Here is a 19,349-nt window from a genome sequence, read left to right as displayed (position 1 = left end):
ATTAAAATAGAGTTGGACTACACGCAGATCTCATGGGTGTCGGACGACTCTTTATTGTGCTAGTCACAATGGAGCCACAGACATTACACACATAATGTAGATCAACACTCAGCGCTGCATTGTTGGAGGTGCTGTCTTGTAGATGAGATATTAATTATTCAGCCAATATTGCTCTCAGCTGAAGCTATTTCTATTTTATTGTGGGTGTTGATGTCACGGAATGCTGCAATCTTCACCCGTTTCCCTACTTTAATACTAATGTTTTGATGCAATTAAATGCAATGATTCATATTTTAATTCTACACTCAAGCAAATCAGTGCCACTTAAGCAGTGATTAGGGCACAAACTGAATTGACTAAATGTATCTGTTAGCAGCAACTCATTGAGACATTTTGCTTGTCCTTAATTTATAAGTGTGGCTGGTGTTGGCAATGCCCTCCCCTTGTTGCCCTGGGGATGGCTCCTTAGGTCCTAAGGCCTCTTCAGTGGTTCCTTAATTGCTAAGGCCTGTCCTTAATTACCTGGAGGTGGTTGCACTCTTCTTGAAGCTGCATTCCATCTGATGAAAATCTTCCCATTGGGCAAAATTCAGTAAGTTTTTGTTACAACTTAATACATCCAGGCAAGCGGAAAAAACTCTTTCACACTCTTGCTGTGACAGCGGGATAAGGAATGTCAGATTATAAATCATTTGTTGCAAAATAACCAACCTCAACAGAGCGGCAGAGTGAAGCAGCTGGTGGTGCCGCGCCAGAGATCTGGGTTCAATCCTGACCTCGGGGTGATGTTTGTGTGAGGTTTGCACGTTCTCCCTGTGACTGCATGGACTTCCTCCGGGTGCTCCGGTTTCCTCCCACATCCCAAAGAAGTGCGGATTTGTAGGTTAATTGGTCTCTGTAAATTGCAGAGTGGTTGAGGAACTGGGATAACAGACCTAGTCTGTGAACAGATGATTTATGGTCAGTGTGGACTCGATGGGCTGAACGGTCAGTTTCCATGCTGTATCTTTAAACTGAACTAAACTTTGCCACTTGAGCCACAGTGCTTAATTGGATGATCCAGTTAAGTTTCTGGTACATTGGATATTTTAACATTTAATTAATTTTTAATAAAACAGAAGATGGCTAGTTTTGCCATTTTCATTATTTTTGTTACAGCATGAGGGATAGCATTCCAATGAAAGATCTCACGGACACAGCATCACTTAACATATACACAAGGCTGGCTCTTGCAATACACTGTCAAGTTACCGTATCATTACAGGCAATGATGCTCAAAAGTGCAGTGTGATTGATCTAATTTATATAGCTTTCATGTATTTATTAATCAAAGTCTGGAAATTGAGACCAAGTACCTCAGTTGCTTGGTCCTAAGATAATATAATGAAGGAATCTCCCAAATGAGACGAGATAGATGGGGCATCTTGGTTGGCATAAAATGAGTTGGACCGAAGGGCCTGTTTCTGTGCACTCTTGACTCTATAAATCGCACTTATCCTAACAGCTCGTGAGTTATCATTCGTTAATAGTTCATGACATTACCTGCAGTGATGATGATTGAGTGAATTATTTTTAAAAGTTAATTAAGTATTGTGTCGGAGATTGTTCTAAAAACCTCTGGTTCACGAATGCCCTTCAGACCATGAAATCTGCTGTTACCAAAACCGACCTATTTGTAACTCCAAACTCCCACTGTGGTTGAATCCCAACTGCCTCAGTTCAGGATCCATTAGGTTTGGAGGATAAATGCTGTCATTGCCAGCAATGTCTACATCCTGTTTACAAATAAATTAAATTAAATACTTAGGTCAATTTACTGAAAGCAGCTATTGTGAACCTCCTCTCTTTTCCAGTTTTCATCCATTGACTGATGTGCTGGTGCCAGTAACCGTGTAGTACATTGCCTGATTTATACGGGTAGTTGTTCCAACTCGAAGCATGGAGTAAGCTAGGAGCTTGCACTAATCCAATTTACAACGATAATACATGACCCACTGGAACACTGTAGTTATTCCTGTGCACCACATTTTACAAAGGACACAAGGATTTGGAGAAGAATGGGTGCATGGATAAGAGATTACAGTTACTGGAGACATTTGGTTTTTGCCCTAATGCAGAAAAGCAGAAAATGCAATGGGAACAAATTTGTAGAATGGCATTAAAATAAGGAAGGGTTTAAGACAAGAGTGGAAAAAGAGGAAATGCTTACAATGGCTGAATGGACACAGTCCTGGTGCCACATACTGAATGTGACAGCAACAAAATCGTCAAAATCGTTATGCAACAAACACTTAGCTTTGGAAGGCGTTTCCTCATCATGTGAAGATGGGTGTTGGGAACTTTTCAACCAAAAAAAGCAAGAACTGTGGCAGTGTGAAGGCAACTGAAAAGACAAATATTTCAAGGGAGACTTTATAGTTCTTACCAAACCTTTTCTTTTAGATGCTTTGACTCGTCAATAGCTCCCAAAAAGGAACTGGATCAATACTGGTAAGAATAAGAAGGCAGAGTATTATCTGAATGGTGTCAAGTTAGGAAAAGGGGAAGTACAACGAGATCTGGAGAATGCCTCTCCAGCGTGTTTAAATGACTACCGACCGGTGGCCCTCACCTCGGTTGTCATGAAATGCTTTGAGAGGCTAGTCAAGAAGCACATCTGCGCCCTCCTTCCTCGCAACATGGACCCACTACAGTTCGCATACCGTCCGAACAGGTCCACGGATGATGCGGTCTCCCAGGTTCTACACACCGCTCCCTCTCATCTGGACAACCAGGGGGGCTATGTGAGGATGCTGTTCATTGACTTTAGTTCAGCATTCAACACAATAGTCCCCAGCAGACTGGTTGAGAAACTGCGGGAACTGGGGCTTAGCACCCCCTCTGTGTGCCTGGGTCCTGGACTTTCTCACTGCCAGGCCCCAAGTGGTCAGGATGGGGGAACACACATCTAGCTCCCTCACCCTGAACATAGGACCCCCCAGGGCTGCGTCCTTAGCCCCCTACTGTACTCCCTGTACACACATGACTGTGGGGCCAGGTTCAGCTCAAACTCCATCATCAAGTTTGCTGATGACACTGTGGTGGTGGGCCGGATCTCCAACAACGATGAGAAGGCCTACCGGGAGGAGGTGGCTGATCTGGCACTCTGGTGTCAGGACAATAGCCTCCTCTTGAATGTCACTAAAACAAAGGAGCTGATTGTGGACTTCAGAAGGGCTAAACATCCAAGGACGTACACGCCACTGGAGATAAATGGGTCTATTGTGGATAGGGTGAGCAGTTTTAAATACTTGGGAGTCTGCATCGCAGAGGATCTGACGTGGGTAACGCACATTACCGCACTGGTGGGTAAGGCTAAGCAGTGCCTTTACCACCTTAGACAACTGAGGAAATTCAGAGTGTCTCTGAGCATCCTTCATTGCTTCTACTCTGGGGCTGTAGAGAGCATCCTGTCCGGCAACATTACAGTCTGGTTTGGGAACAGCTCTGCCCAGGACAGGATGGCCCTGCAGAGAGTAGTGCGTTCGGCAGAACGCACCATGGGAACTACACTCATCCCCCTGCAGGACCTATACATCAGGAGGTGCAGATCCACAGCAAGCAAGATCATGAGGGACCCCTGCCACCCCAGTAACGGACTGTTCCAGATGCTACGATCAGGCAAACGCCTCCGCTGTCACGCTGTGAAAACGGAGAGGATGAGACGGAGCTTCTTCCCACAGGCCATCAGGACTGTCAACTTTTATAACCCCAGAGACTAAATTTTTGTCGACACTAATAGTAACTTATTAACTTTATTTATATGCTGTAACTGTAATTCTTTTTGTGCACAACCCGCAGGCATTGCCACTTTCATTTCACTGCACATCGTGTATGTGTATGTGACAAATAAATTTGACTTGACTTGACTTGATCTGGGTGTCCTAGTGCATCAGTCACTGAAAGGAAGCATGCAGGTACAGCAGGCATTGAAGAAAGCCAATGGAATGTTGGCCTTCATAACAAGGGGAGTTGATTAAAGGAGCAAAGAGGTCCTTCTACAGTTGTACAAGGCCCCAGTGAGACCGCACCTGGAGTACTGTGTGCAGTTTTGGTCTCCAAATTTGAGGAAGGATATTCTTGCTATTGAGGGCGTGCAGCGTAGGTTTACTAGGTTAATTCCAGGAATGGCGGAACTGTCATATGTTGAAAGACTGGAGCGACTCGGCTTGTATACACTGGAATTTAGAAGGATGAGAGGGGATCTTATCGAAACGTATAAGATTATTAAGGGGTTGGACACGTTAGAGGCAGGAAACATGTTCCCAATGTTGGGGGAGTCCAAAACAAGGGGCCACAGTTTAAGAATAAGGGGTAGGCCATTTAAAACAGAGATGAGGAAAAACTTTTTCAGTCAGAGAGTTGTGAATCTGTGGAATTCTCTGCCTCAGAAGGCAGTGGAGGCCAATTCTCTGAATGCATTCAAGAGAGAGCTAGATAGAGCTCTTAAGGATAGCGGAGTCAGGGGGTATGGGGAGAAGGCAGGAACAGGGTACTGATTGAGAATGATCAGCCATGATCACATTGAATGGCGGTGCTGGCTCGAAGGGCTGAATGGCTTCCTCCTGCACCTATTGTCTATTATCTATAATACCTGAAGGAGAGAAGACCGCAAGGATATGGGAAAGGAATGGGGGCAATGAAATTAACTGATGGCCATGTTCTCTGTTAATCTATTACATCATTCACCAATTGTAACAACCACCCAATGCAAAACCACTTACAGGCATTGGATACATTGATTATTTCTCATACAGGGTGACATCAAGTTCATTACCAACATTTTAAAAGTATTGGAATTAAGTACTTATTTTCAATAAGTATTTTCCAAAAATACTTATGCTGAGGTTGTCAAACTTGCTATTGGAAATCAAAACTGGGCATTACAATTCCCTTCTAGCACCATATCTCATAATTTACCCAGTGGGTTATCAGGGGTACTGTCTCCAACCTGAGGCGCGAGCATTCTGATACAGCAAAAATAACACTTAATGGTTTACCCAGTGAACAAGTGACAAGCTGGTTTGGCCTGAAATAAACATCACTTAACCTCCTTTGAAGGTCTGATCATTGCCCTGCTTCTCCTGTGCAATTGAAAACCACAACATCAGACGTCCGTAGCAGTCAAATGGAGAAATGAGGAACTGCAGATGCTGGAACCTTCAGCAAAGCACAAAGTACTGGAGAAACTCGGCAGGTCAGGCAGCATCTGTGGAGGTAAATGAACAGGCGAAGAAGGGCCCCCACCTGAAACATCGACTGTCCGTTCCCTCCACAGATGCTGCCTGACCCGCTGAGTTTCTCCAGTACTTTGTGTTCAGTCGCAACCAGCTGGGAACTTTTTAGCCAAGAAAAACAAGAACTGTGGCATTGTAAAGGCAACTAAAAATACATAAATATTTCAAGGGGGGATTTATGGTTGTTACGAATCCTTTTCTTTTAAATGCTTTTGACCGCCACTGTTGGCCTTTATAATTAAACTTTCTTTCCTCTCTCGACTGCAGTTTTGTGCCAGAATTGTAGCTTCCTGGTACCCAGTCCAATCGTTTGTGTACGATCGTGAGCAGCAAATGTCAGCAGGATCTTCAATTAGCAGGGGGCTTCTTTCATCTGTGCCCAATTTTGACCTCCTTCCCCCCCCCGACATGTTCTTTTAGATAGAACAGTGACCTGGAGAATCAGCCACAGGAATTTGGATTCCTCTTCCCTGGTCTAGCTAGAAGTTTGTTGAAACACTCAAAGATAGATGAGTTCAGTGAGTGTACATGGATAGTAATTTACCAAGGGACCACATCTTCAAGTTGACCAGATCTCTATCCCCTCCACTTCTTTAACCTGGGATCCCGTGGAGGTAAAAACTGCATCATAACCACTCCTGGCCAAAATAGCGCAAACAGAGCAGAGCACCACAAACCATGGGATATTCAGTAGAAAACAAATATTAATTGTTTGAGGGAGAAGGTGTGAATATGTGGGTGTTGTGGTTGTGCAGTGATCGCATATAATCTGGAGTCTGAGGCGTCTGAATCATCGAGGACCTGGAGTGATCGAGCAACAATTGGATAATCCGCAGCTCATGCTCTCGCTCCTCCCGTCGTCGCTCCTCTTCCCATTTGTAGAACCTCTCCTCGGCCTTCGTCTGATAGTCCATGAAGGTGTTGATAATGGTCCCAATGTGTCTCTGAAACATGGTTCCACGCTTCACCTTCATCCTCTTTTTTGGCATCAAGCAATCTACAAAAGGACAAAAGTTAGCAGTCAGACTACTTGGGAGGATGGACTTGCAGAAATACAAGAACAAAAGACCATTAGGCCATTCAGCCCATCGAGTCTGTTCCACCATTCATTTATGCCCGTTATATTGTCCCTTCTCAATCACATTCCCCTGCCTTTTCCCCATAACCTTTGACACTCTTTTTAATCAAGATCATATCAATCTCCACTTAAAAAGCACCCAATGACATGACCTCCACAGCCGACTGTGGCCATGAATTCCATAGTTTCACCACTCTCTGGCTAAAGAAATTCCTTGTCATCTCCATTCTAAAGGCATGTCCTTTTATTGTGAAGCTGTGCTCGCTGGTCCTAGACTCTCCCACTACTGGAAACATCCTCTCCACGTCCACTCTGTTGAAGCCTTTCATTATTCGGCACATTTCAATGAGATCACACCTCACGTCGGTGTGAACTTGATGGGCCTGTTCCATGCTGCATCTCTAAACTAAAATAAACTTTGCCATTGTGGCTACAGTGCTTACTTAGATGACCCAGTTACATTTCTGGTACACTGGAGATAGAAACATTTAGAACTGGTGTGAAACGGTGATGGACGTTGACTCGGTGGGCCAAAGGGCTTGATTCTATGTTGTATCATTCAATCAATCAAAAATTAGGGCAAAGTATCCATAAGATTAATTTATATAATTTTTCTCGCCTTAACTCACTGGGACTCATGTAAGATTTGAGAAGTTTTCCCTCATTCTGCAAGCAACACCAAACCAAAGAGCTGCAGTTTGGACATTTTAAACGGGAGACTGGGGCTGATAGCGGAGAAAGGCTGCGGTCAGTTTACCAAGGGATGTCACAATCCGTGGGTCCTAAGATGGCCGCAGGACTTCGTGACCAGCCACAAAAGCAAAAACCTTACAGCCCAGTCTCTAAGTTTCTGCAAAGCCACGGCCAGAACAATGGATGGATATTGGCCATGCAGAAACCTGCGAAACCAGGTCGAAGTCCAGATACTGGGGCGCTGACATCAGCATACTCACAATGCCCCAAGCCGACCTACACAGTTAATCTCATTAAGGGGGCACAATAGCCCATAGAAAACTACCTGGTAGGTGATGGGAAACCAGTTAAACCCATCACCTCGCAACGAAATACCAATTAACACCGTCTGGCCATCACCGGTACCCCCGGACATAACGCAGATCAGAGAGAAAACTCAATACATATCTTTTAAACAAAGAGATCCCGAGATCTGGCGGGAGATAGGACGGGCCAGAATAGTATAACTGGCCATGACATTTGGGTTTTAAACTCAAGAAGAAACCTGCAAGAAAACCTGCAAGGAACGCAAGCCAGGAGGAAGACGAAAAGACAGGCAAGAAAGACACGCTCGCAGCAGGGACAGCAACGCTCGCAACGACTGGCCAGGAACGCAAGAAACGGAAGGAAGAAACTCAGGGACAAGCACGACCCTCACGGAAAGCAGCGGAGAAGCAGCACGAACAGCCAGTAACCCCAGTAATAGCCCCATGGTGAGCATGTACCCCGATCCTGCACATCCTGGACATAGTTTAGTGTAGAGGGGAGGGTGGTTTGAATAAACGTGGGTGTGTAAATGAATATGTGTTGGTCAATTTTGCGATGTGTCGTACGTTCCCCATCTTACAGTCAAGTATATGTCTAATAGAACTGTGTCTAAGTATTCGTGTAGTTATGCATATGTCTTTTAGAACTGTGTAAAAGTATTCGTGTAGTTATGCATATGTCTTTTGAACTGTGTAAAAGTATTCATGGACAATAGTCCCAAGCGCTCAATAAAAGCCTTTTCCATTTAAACCCTGGTCTTCAAATCTGGTCTGGTTGAATTTTTCTGCACTATAAACGCTCCTGTGTCTAGAACCGTAGGGGGTGAGTGGGTCGAACCACTCACGGGGAACCAGTGTGCGCGGCCTGGTCAAGGGATCAGAGCAAGGCACGGGGACCTTAGGTCGGGCGAAAGCTCGGCGCAGAAACCCCTTACACTCAGGAGAGTTGTTGGATTTGCTGCATCTTTAGCTGAGATCACCGACCACAGGTGACCACAGGTATCTACTGATTTCAATGGCTGTGTGCCTCATTCTGTAGTCTTGGTGTTTAGTTTTGAGACAATTTACAAGTCATAGCGGCTTTAACCCCAATTTAGAATAGAATCTCTGGCCATGGCTTATTGCCCTTAGAGCCCCAGCACTGCTCAAGGCGAAGACGTGACAATGTCTAGGAGTTGGTGGAGGAAGAGCAGCTCGGACTGCCAGACCAGAGACAGAACGTCCGTCCATGTGGTACACCAAGATTATGGGGTGGAAATAATTGGAGAGAACTACTGAGGGAAGTAAGAGGTTACGGATATGGTTACTATCTTACTACCAGTAATTTTTGGCCGTTTATTCATAAGAGCGATCATTTTTCAGGTACCCACCCTTCTCAGGTGACGTCCTCTTCCTACTAGTAGTGCCAGCGTCCTCCGAGCTTGTGCTAATCTTTTCCTCTTCTGCCAGAGCTTCTGTTTCTGCTAAATAAGGAATCAAGATAAGTTGCAGCAATAAATTATCCAGTCCCATTACAACACAACAGTAGCCAACCAAACTATTCTCCTTGAAAGAATCTCATGAGTATCTAATGCCATTGATCTAGAATTTTATAGATTCAGCCACAACGTGATCCAAAAACTCAACAAAGTTTAGTTTTGTTTAGAGATACAGAATAGACAAAGGCCCTTCGACCCACTGGGTCCATGCCGACCATGGATCACACCAGTTCTACGCTGTCCCACTTTCTCGCCCACTCCCTACATACTATGTGCAATTTACAAAGGACAATTAACCCACAAATCTGCATGTCTTTGGGATGTGGGAGGAAATTGGAGCACCCAGAGGAAACCCACGCGGTCACATGGAGAAAGTGCCAACCCCACACAGACAGTGCCTGGGGTCAGGATCTGAACCATCGCACACTCTGGCGATGTGAGGTAGCAGCTTTACCAGCTGCGCCACTGTGCTGCCTTAAATTGAATTAATATTGTGGCCTACTTTGAAGGTGTTATATCTATATACTAAAAGTCTTGTTTGTTTGTTTTTGTTCCTGAACTACAGCCAAAACGGTACACGATAGCGCGACAATTATACGCCCACCTTACTCACCGTTGTCCCTTTGGTGCTAATGGAAGAAGTTTCATTGAAATCGGTGTTATATTTTTTAAGTTATTCACATTTTTAAGTTTAAATCCATCTCCTAGGGAGGGAGGGGGAGGATAAGGGAGATTGAGGGGGATGGAGTGGGGGGGAGGGGTGGAAGGGGGGAGGGAGGGGGGAAGAGGGAGGGAGGAGGAGGGGGGAATGGGGGAGTGGGGGAGGAGAGGGTCTTACACCAATGCAGGAGAGGTTTGGGCCCAACGGGTCCACTTGGTCTAGCGTTTCATTAAAGGAACAGCAATTCTGCCTTCAACTCTTCCTAAACTCACATTCCAAACAGCAAATTCTAATCCACTCCCGATATCGATTACATTCCATAAATTTAGCTTTGGTTCTAAGCTTGAAGGCCAAAGCACTGTTATAGTATTTCTCCTTTGCATTTCACTTCAATGTAGTGCCCTCCATAATATTTGAGACAAAGACCCATCATTTATTTATTTGCCTCTGTACTCCATAATTTGAGATTTGTAATAGAAAATAATAACATGTGGTTAAAGTGCACACTGTCAGATTTTAATAAAGGCCATTTTTATACATTTTGGTTTCACCATGTAGAAATTACAGTAGTGTTTATACATAGTCCCCCCATTTCAGGGCACCATAATGTTTGGAACACAGCAATCTCATGTAAACAAAAGTAGTCCTGTTTAGTATTTTGTTCCATATCCTTTGCATGCAATGATTGCTTGAAATCTATGATTCATGGACATCACCAGTTGCTGGGTGTCTTCTCTGGTGATGCTCTGCCAGGCCTGTATTGCAGCCATCTTTAGCTTATGCTTGTTTTGGGGGCTAGTCCCCTTCAGTTTACTCTTCAGCGTATAAAAGTCATGCTCAATTGGGTTCAGATCAGGTGATTGACTTGGCCACTCAAGAATTCACGATTTTTTAGCTTTGAAAAACTCCTTTGTTGCTTTAGCAGTATGTTTGGGATCATTGTCTTGCTGCAGAATGAACCGCCGGCCAATGAGTTTTGAGGCATTTGTTTGAACTTGAGCAGATAGGATGTGTCTATACACTTCAGAGTTCATTATGCTACCACCATCAGCAGTTGTATCATCAATGAAGATCAGTGACCCAGTACCTTCAGCAGCCATAAATGTCCAGGCCATAACACCCCCACCACCGTGTTTCACAGATGGGGTGGTATGCTTTGGATCTTGGGCAGTTCCTTCTCTCCTCCATACTTTGCTCGCCGTCACTCTGATATAAGTTAATCTTCGTCTCATCTGTCCACAAGACCTTTTTTCCAGAACTGTGATTGCTCTTTTAAGTACTTCTTGGCAAACTGTAACCTGGCCATACTATTTTTGCAGCTAACCAGCGGTTTGCATCTTGCAATGTAGCCTCTGTATTTCTGTTCATGGAGTCTTCTGCAGACATTGACAAAATCATACCTGACTCCTGGAGAGTGTTTCTGATCTGTCGGACAGGTGTTTGGGGATTTTTCTTTATTATAGAGAGAATTCTTCAGTCATCAGCTGTGGATATCTTCCTTGGCCAGCCAGTCCCTTTGCAATTAGTAAGCTCACCAGTGCTCCCTTTCTTCTTAATGACGTTCCAAACAGTTGATTTTGGTAAGCTTAAAGTTTGGCTGATGTCTCTAACAGTTTTATTCTTGTTTCTCAGACTCATAATGGCTTCTTTGACTTTCATTGGCACAACTTTGGTCCTCATGTGCCGAACAACTGGCACCGATCTACACAGACATTTTCAACCAGTCCCTGCAAACCTGCACTGTCCCTGCCTGCTTCAAGGTCTCCACTATTGTCCCTGTACTCAAAAAGACAAGGATCACTGGTCTTAATGACTACAGGCCTGTCGCACTTACCTTTGTAGTCATGAAGACCTTTGAAAGACTTGTGCTGGCCCAGCTGAAAAACATCATAAACCCCCTGCTGGACCCCCTGCAGTTTGCATATAGGGCCAATCGGTGGACGACGCAGTCAGTCTAGGCCTGCACTTCATCCTCCAGCACCTAGACCACAAGGGGACCTATGCCAGGATTCTGTTTGTGGACTTTAGCTCTGCTTTTAACACCATTGTGCCAGAGCTACTACACTACAAACTCTCCCAGCTGACTGTGCCTGAATCCCTCTGTCAGTGGATCATCAACTTCCTGACGGACAGGAAGCAGCACGTGAGGCTGGGAAAGCACATCTCGACCCGCAGACCCTCAGCATAGGAGCTCCGCAAGGCTGCGTACTCTCCCCTCTCCTTCACTCTCTCTACACCAACGACTGCACCTCCACAGACTCCTCTGTCAAGCTCCTCAAGTTTGCGGATGACACTACCCTGATTGGACTGATCCAGGATGGGGAGGAATCTGCCTACAGATGGGAAGTGACACAGCTGGCGTCCTGGTGCCATCGCAACCTGGAGCTCAATGCTCTCAAGACAGTGGAACTAATTGTAGACTTTCGAAGAGATCCCCCTCCCCTCCCTCCACTCACCATCAACATCACCATAGTCACATCTGTGGAGTCATTTAAGTTCCTTGGAACCATCATCTCCAGCGACCTTAAATGGGGGGCCACCATCGACTCCACAGTCAAAAAGGCCCAACAAAGGTTGTACTTCCTGCAGCAACGGAAGAAACACAATCTGCCACAGGCAATGATGGTCCAATTTTATACTGCTATCATTGAGTCCGTCCTCACCTTCTCCATCATGGTCTGGTTTGGCTCAGCCACCAAGCCACCAAGCACGACATCCGGAGGCTCAACGGATCGTTTGCACAGCTGAAAAGGTTGTTGGCTGCAACCTTCCCCCCATTGACAAACTGTACACTGCAAGGGCCAGGAAGCGCGTGGGCAAGATCATCTCTGACACCTCTCACCCTGGCCACAAATTCTTCGAAACACTTCCCTCTGGAAGGCGACTCCGGACTGTCAAAGCAGCCACTGCCAGACACAAAAACAGCTTTTTTCCACGAGTGATAGTTCTACTCAATAACCAAAGCCTGTGGTCTCTTTTTTGCTCAGGTTTATTTTCACCCACATGTTTAGACCGTAATGTTGTATCCTTATTGTTTTGATGTTTTTATGCTTTATTCTAAATTGTTAACTGTATGTTTGTGTTGTCATTTGTGAGCGGACCACCAAGGCACATTCCTTGTATATGCATACTTGGCCAATAAATTTATTCATTCATTCATTCATGTTTGTAAACAGTAATAAAAGTTTCCAAATGTGGTGGAAAGACTGGAGGAAAGACTAGCTGCTGAGAGCTGCATTAAGGAGGCATTTAAACACACCTGAGCAATTACATACACCTGTGAAGCCATGTGTCCCAAACATTACGGTGCCCTGAAATGGGGGGGACTATGTATAAACACAGCTATAATTTCTACATGGTGAAACCAAAATGTATAAAAAATACCCTGTAATAAAATCTAACAATGCGCACTTTAACCACATGTTTTCTATTACAAATCTCAAATTGTAGAGTACAGAGGCAAATAAATAAATGATGGCTTCTTGTCCCAAACATTATGGAGGGCACTGTATATACTTTCCATTCCACTTTATTTTATAGAACAAAAATTTACAAGCAAAGAATTTATGTGTTTGCTACCTTCTCACTGGTCAATGATTTGCTGTCAAAGCAATGATTGACTGGATCAAAAAGCCATATAAGTAAAATGACACAAAATGCTTGAGTAACTCAGCAGGTCAGGCAACATATCTGTCTATGTTCTCCAGAGAATGCTGCCTGGCCCGTTGAGTTGATCCTTTGTGTAAACCAGCATCAGGACACAAAGTGCTGGAGTTGGGTCAACAAGTCAGGCCGAAAAGCCTGTTTCCGTGCTGTAGAACTCTAGAACTGGATATCTACATGCAACTCTAAACTGGCTACAATTGGAATACTTTGGACACCACATTTTAGGAAGAATATGATGCCCAATCTTATTGCACATAGGAGTTGAAATATGATGATGATATATTAGCATCGACAGAGGACTGGTTAACTCACAGAAAATAAGGGGTAAATAGGTTAGTTTCAGTTCCAATATTGATCCTTGCATCATTCCACAGTTACTGCATGCCAACCTAAAAATTACCATTTACAATCTATACATAACCTAGATGGTGGGACTGAATGTTCTGTGGCCATTTTACTGATGATATAGTGATAGGTGGGAAAGCACACTGTGTCTGAAATTGGTTACAGCTAGGTTAACTGAGTGAGGTAAGAATTGGTAAATTGAATATAATACGTGGAAATGCGAGGTTAGAGAGGAGAGGTGGTAGAATTTTGTTCTACAGAAAGATGCGGGTGTCCTTGTACATGAAACAGAAACTGGTGCACAGGTGCAGAAATTCATGAGGAAGGTAAATGGAATATTGACCTTCATTGGAAGTCTTGCTACAGCTGTACAGGTTTTTGATAGGACCATTTCTGGAGTAGTATGTACAATTTTGTCCTCCCTATTTAAGGAAGTATATACTTGCCTTACACTTTAGAGATACAGCACGGAAACAGAGCCGTAGTCAGAATTAAACCCGGGTCTCTGACACTGTAAGGCAGTGACTCCAACGCTGCGCCACTGTGCTGCCGCAGCACTACGGTCGCAGCACCCTTTCACTGGGTAGGCATTGGCTTCCAATCCTACTTTAAACATTCATCTCTAAACACTGCACATACCTGTAACACCATCTGCTGCAGATTGTGGTTCAGGCCGATTTTCATCCTCTTCCTCATCCCTGCTGATGGTGGCGGCAGGTGGGGCACAGGAAACTCTGGCAGTAACTGTGGCATACAACAATGTGTGAGTGCTCGGGCAAATTTAAAGGCCACTAGATCAAGTGGACCCGTTGGACCCAAACCTCTCCTGCATTGGTGCAGCACCCTCTCCTCCCTCACCCCACCCTTCTCCCCCCTCCCCCCCTTGTTCCTCCTTCCCCTTCCCCCCTCCCTCCCCCTCAACACCCCTTATCCTCCCTCCTCCCTCCTCCCTCCCTCAGATAGATTTAAACTTTAAAACGTGAATAACTTAAAAAATATAACACCGATTTCAATGAAACTTCTTCCATTAGCACCAAAGGGACCACAGTGAGCAAGGTGGGCCTAAAATTGTTGCGCTATCGTGTACCATTTTGGCTGTAGTTCAGGAACAAACAAACAAGAGTTTTAGTATATAGATTAGTGTCTTTCTCCCAATTTTAAGTTATGGCAGAGAGATTGGGAGTTGAATAAATAAATGTTATTAGCCAAGTATTTATACAGACATGGAATTTGCCTTGATGCTTTGCTCGCATGAATAACAACACGATATACAATAGACAATTAAAAATAAAACATTATAATTTAAACATGTGAAGAATAAAATAAAATACCAGAGTAAAAGGAGCCTACAGACATTTGGCTGTTGAGTAGAGTTCATGGAAAAAAGCAGTTTTTCTTGTCTGGCTGCGGCGGCTTTCAGGGTGAGAGGGGTCAGAGATGATCTTGCCCGCTCACTTCTTGGCCCTTGCAGTGTATAGTTCGTCAATGGGGGGAAGTTTGCAGCCAACAACCTTCTCAGCTGATCGAACAATGCGCTGCAGCCTCTGGATGTCATGCTTGGTGGCTGAGCCAAACCAGACCATGATGGAGAAGGTGAGGACTGGCTCTATGATGGCAGTAAAAAACTGGACCATCATTGCCTGTGGCAGATTGTGTTTTCTCAGCTACCGCAGGAAGTACATCCTCTGTTGGGCCTTTTTGACTGTGGAGTCGATGGTGGCCTCTCATTTTAGGTCCCTGGAGATGATGGCTCCAAGGAACTTAAATGACTCCACAGATGTGACTGTGGTGTTGTTGATGGTGAGTGGGGGAAGGGGAGGTGGAGCTCTCCTAAAGTCTACAATCAATTCCACTGTCTTAAGAGCATTGAGCTCCAGGTTGTTGCGATGGCAACAGGACGCCAGCTGTGTCGCTTCCTGTCTGTAGGCAGATTCCTCCCCATCCTGGAACAGTCCAATCAGGGTTGTGTCATCCGCAAACTTGAGAAGCTTGACAGGGGTGTCTGGGGAGGTGCAGTCGTTGGTGTAGAGAGAGTAAAGGAGAGAGGAGATTACGCAGCCTTACGGTGCTCCTATGCTGAGGGTCTGCGGATCCGGGATGTGCTTTCTCGGCTTCACATGCTGCTTCCTGTCTGTCAGGAAATTGGTGATCCACTGACAGAGGGGTTCAGGCACAGTCAACTGGGAGAGTTTGGAGTGTATTAGCTCTGGCACAATGGTGTTGAATGCAGAGCTAAAATCCACAAACAAAATCCTCGCATAGGTCCCTTGGCAGTTTAGGTGCTGGAGGATGAAGTATAGGCCTAGGTTGACTGCGTCATCCACTGATCTATTGGCCCGGTATGCAAACTGCAGGAGGTCCAGCAGGGGGTTTGTTATATTTTTCAGGTGGGCCAGCACGTCTTTCAAGGGTTTTCATGATTACAGACCTTAGTGCAACAGGCTTGTAGTCATTAAGACCAGTAATCCTTGGCTTTTTGGAGACAGGAAGAATAGTTATAGCACGGTGCAGTCATCATACTATTTTCATAAAGATTATGTCTCTAAATCGTTTCTAACCATTTCTGCCACTTTTCTAGTCTCCCTCACACATCGGGGTACAGTTCCAGTGGGAACTGGTGCCCTACAATTCTTGAACTCCAATGAGCAAAGATCTGACCTCCTCATCAGATGAACGCTTCATCCCATTGGAAAATGGTGCTCACCCAATGAATTCCATTTTCCTTTGGTGGCAAAATTCAACCTAAATAGGTTCTCCGAAACCAATTCCCCATCTCATTTCACAATCACACATCTGTATTATCACCAGGCACAGCAAACAACAATGAAGAACAGAAACCCTCAGTCAGATTTCCTTTCCCAAATAGAGGGCAAGAATAGTAATTCCTTTCCCAGTATCCTGAACAAGATCTGTGGCTCAATATAGACTTTGTACGACTTTGTACTTTATACGTTACACTTTAGAAATAGAGTGCGGAAACAGGCCCTTCGGCCCACCGAGTTCGCACCGACCAAGGGTCACCTGTACACTAGTTTTATCCTACATATGCGGTCACAGGGAGAACGTACAAATTCCGTACAGACAGCACCCGTAGTCAGGATCAAACCCAGGTCTCTGGCTCTGTGAGGCAGCAACTCTACTGCTGTGCCACTGTGCCGCCCCGAGATATCAGACATTCTGGGCAGTGCAACACAGCTACTTGTTTGTGTAAAAAAAAAAGACAGAAAGTCCTGGAGTAACTCAGCGGGTCGGGCAGCATCCCTGGAGAACATGGATAAGTAACATTTAGGGTTGTGACCCTTCTTCAGACATGTTTGTGTTAGTGGACAGACTAAATCACTTAAGGCAGCTGACTACAAGAAGCATATGGATGGTCACAGGTGGGTATCTACACAAATTTACATTTCGTCACAGAAGACATGGCAGACACAAACTCTGTGACCCCATCCATGAATTTGCTGCATGAGGGAGCAAATGGACATATAGGCAAAGTATGGCTATTTATTCTATTTGTTTAATTTAGTTTGTTTAAACTATTTTAGGTAAGTTTAGTTTAGTTTAGAGATACAGCGGGAAAACAGGCCCCTTGGTCCACACCGACCATCCGTTCACACTAGTTCCATGTTATCCTACTTTCGCATTCATACCCTCCACACTAGGGGCAATTCATAACATAACATATAACATAACATAACAACACTTTATTGTCACTCGGCACAACACCGAGCGAAATTTCAGCAGTCACACAAAATACAGCAAAAAAGAAAAGAACACAGGACACCCGACCCCAACACAAACATCCATCACAGTGACTCCAAACACCCCCTCACTGTGATGGAGGCAACAAAACTTCCCCTCTCTTCCCCCCGCACCCACGGACAGGCAGCTCGACCCCTACCGAGGCAAACGACACGCACAGCCCCCGCAAGGGGATGGAAGGCCATCGGTCACCATCCGTTTACATTAACTAATCTTATTGGTTATCTGCACGAATGCCACAAAAAAAAAGCAACAGGCCAAAATAATACATTGAAAATCACGCAGCGTTGGTTTGCAATTTCCCCAAATCTTGTCTCTGCAGCCACCACAGTAAAACAGCTTCAAGGAATCCGTGCTTTGAATATTAGAAAATATGGATATTTTCAGGATAAGTGGACATGTGACTCGATGAGTATCCGAAATGTTAAACAGAGGCTCTGTGGTGTGAAGATTCGTTGCAGTAATTTGGTGTTAATGTTTTTACTACGAGAGCTTTTTAAAAAAATAAATAGCCGCTGTTGTGCTGTGTTGACATTGTTATTTAATTACACTGCCAGCTATTCTCAAGGTGTGCGTGCAGACAGTAAGTACCACTGAAGGGAGAGCCTAAAAATCTCGGACGTCTTAAAAACTATATTTGATATTTTCCAAGTTACCGTCTGCAATCTTACATTTTGTAATATTTTACGATCAGGATTAATTTGATTTAAAGGAGGCATATTCCAAAAATAGTGCAACGAATCTTTCTTTCCCCGTTGGCTTGCAGACTGGTCTGAGAGATTACCTGCAACGTCCTCGGAGGCGGACGATGTCTGAGCAGGTGCTGCCTTCTGCAATCTCTCTTCCACCTCTTCCTCTTTGATCACCACATTGAGGAAGGTCCTGTCCTGTGTCCTCTCGGCCTGGAGGCGTCGGCAGCCCAACACCGCATCAATCTCATTGTAGAAACGCATGGACTTGCACCTCCTCCCGGATCTCCTCTGATTCACCATGATCCTATATTCGTATTTCAGGTTCTTCACTTTGGCTCGGCATTGCTTCCAGTCGCGTTTGATCCCCAGTTCCTCCAGGTTGTTGGAAATCCTCACGAACACGTCTTTATTCCTGACTGTTCCGGCCAGCTGATCCTGGATGGACCTGTCTTTCCAAATGGACAACAACCCTTTGATCTCCTGGTCTCCCCAGTTCTTGCTCGCTCTCCTTGCCATCCTCGAGGGCACCACTAACCATTCAGTTTACTGAGGATTTAAACAGAATATTAAGATCGCCGATAGAAGACGCGAGCTCAAAGGAGGGATTGAGCATAATGGTGGTGGTGGTGGTGGAGGAGGAGTGAGTGATGCTTGTCCACGCCTCTACACAGCGCTGGGGAGGATGCGTCAGTGGGTGACTCGACACTGCAGCCGAACGCTGATTAGTCAAGTCCACAAGAGAGTTGGGACAAACACACATTGGAATCGCTCAGACCTCAGCAACAGCTGCTCAGGATTCATGAAGGTTCCGTGCTCCTGCGATTGAGGCCGTGCACCAGGAAGCAGTCTGCTCTGTATCTTGTTTCGCCTTTTTCAATCTGCTTTGTATTTTGTATCGCCTATATATATACCTTTTAAAAATGCTGCCTGCAAATAAGTTGACAGCAGGTAGAAAAGACCTGATATAAATTTATAACATTTTGAAAGGCGTTGATGGACATGCATTGCCCTTTTTCCCCAAAGAAGAAATGTCAAAGACTAGAGGGCATAGCTTTAAGGTGGGAGGGCAAGTTGGTAAGAAATGTGTGGGGCAAGTTTTTTACACAGGAGGGGGTGGGTGCTTGGAACGCATATTGCCAGGAGTGGTGGTGGTGGAAATCAGGAAGTGGATACAACTGCTCTACACCAATATCTGTAGTGCAGTCCAAATCAATGGGTGGAAATCAGACAGCTTCCCCGTCAGGTCTGGAGTGAGGCAGGGCTGCCCTCTCTCCCCTGTCTTGTTCGTCTGTTGTATTGAGCCCTTTGCCGAATCCATCAGGAAGGATGCGAGCATAAGAGGAATGACATTGCCAGGCAGTGGGGGCACTCAGGTCAAGGCCTCCCTGTACATGGA

General features: G+C 45.0%; 1 protein-coding gene across 2 annotated transcripts; it reads right to left on the bottom strand.

Moving 5' to 3' along the window:
- Positions 1–1,041: 1,041 nt before the first annotated feature.
- Positions 1,042–18,640, bottom strand: LOC144602295 (uncharacterized). 2 transcript variants are annotated; one of them, XM_078415218.1, is made up of 4 exons: positions 18,046–18,640; positions 14,142–14,246; positions 8,723–8,812; positions 1,042–6,273 (listed from the first exon to the last, which is right to left on the bottom strand). In XM_078415218.1, exons 1-4 carry the CDS (start codon positions 18,467–18,469, stop codon positions 5,981–5,983), a joined length of 912 nt encoding a protein of 303 aa, XP_078271344.1. In that variant the 5' UTR covers positions 18,470–18,640; the 3' UTR covers positions 1,042–5,980. The 2 variants fall into 2 exon arrangements, with proteins under 2 accessions (XP_078271344.1, XP_078271343.1); XM_078415217.1 differs by having other exon boundaries at positions 8,723–8,815; positions 18,046–18,638.
- Positions 18,641–19,349: the final 709 nt, after the last annotated feature.

Source organism: Rhinoraja longicauda, chromosome 18 (genome assembly GCF_053455715.1).
Source record: "Rhinoraja longicauda isolate Sanriku21f chromosome 18, sRhiLon1.1, whole genome shotgun sequence".
In the NCBI taxonomy this organism is placed as follows: domain Eukaryota; kingdom Metazoa; phylum Chordata; class Chondrichthyes; order Rajiformes; family Arhynchobatidae; genus Rhinoraja; species Rhinoraja longicauda.
Note: the sequence above shows the minus strand (reverse complement) of the source record. Positions and strands in the feature narration are given on the sequence as shown.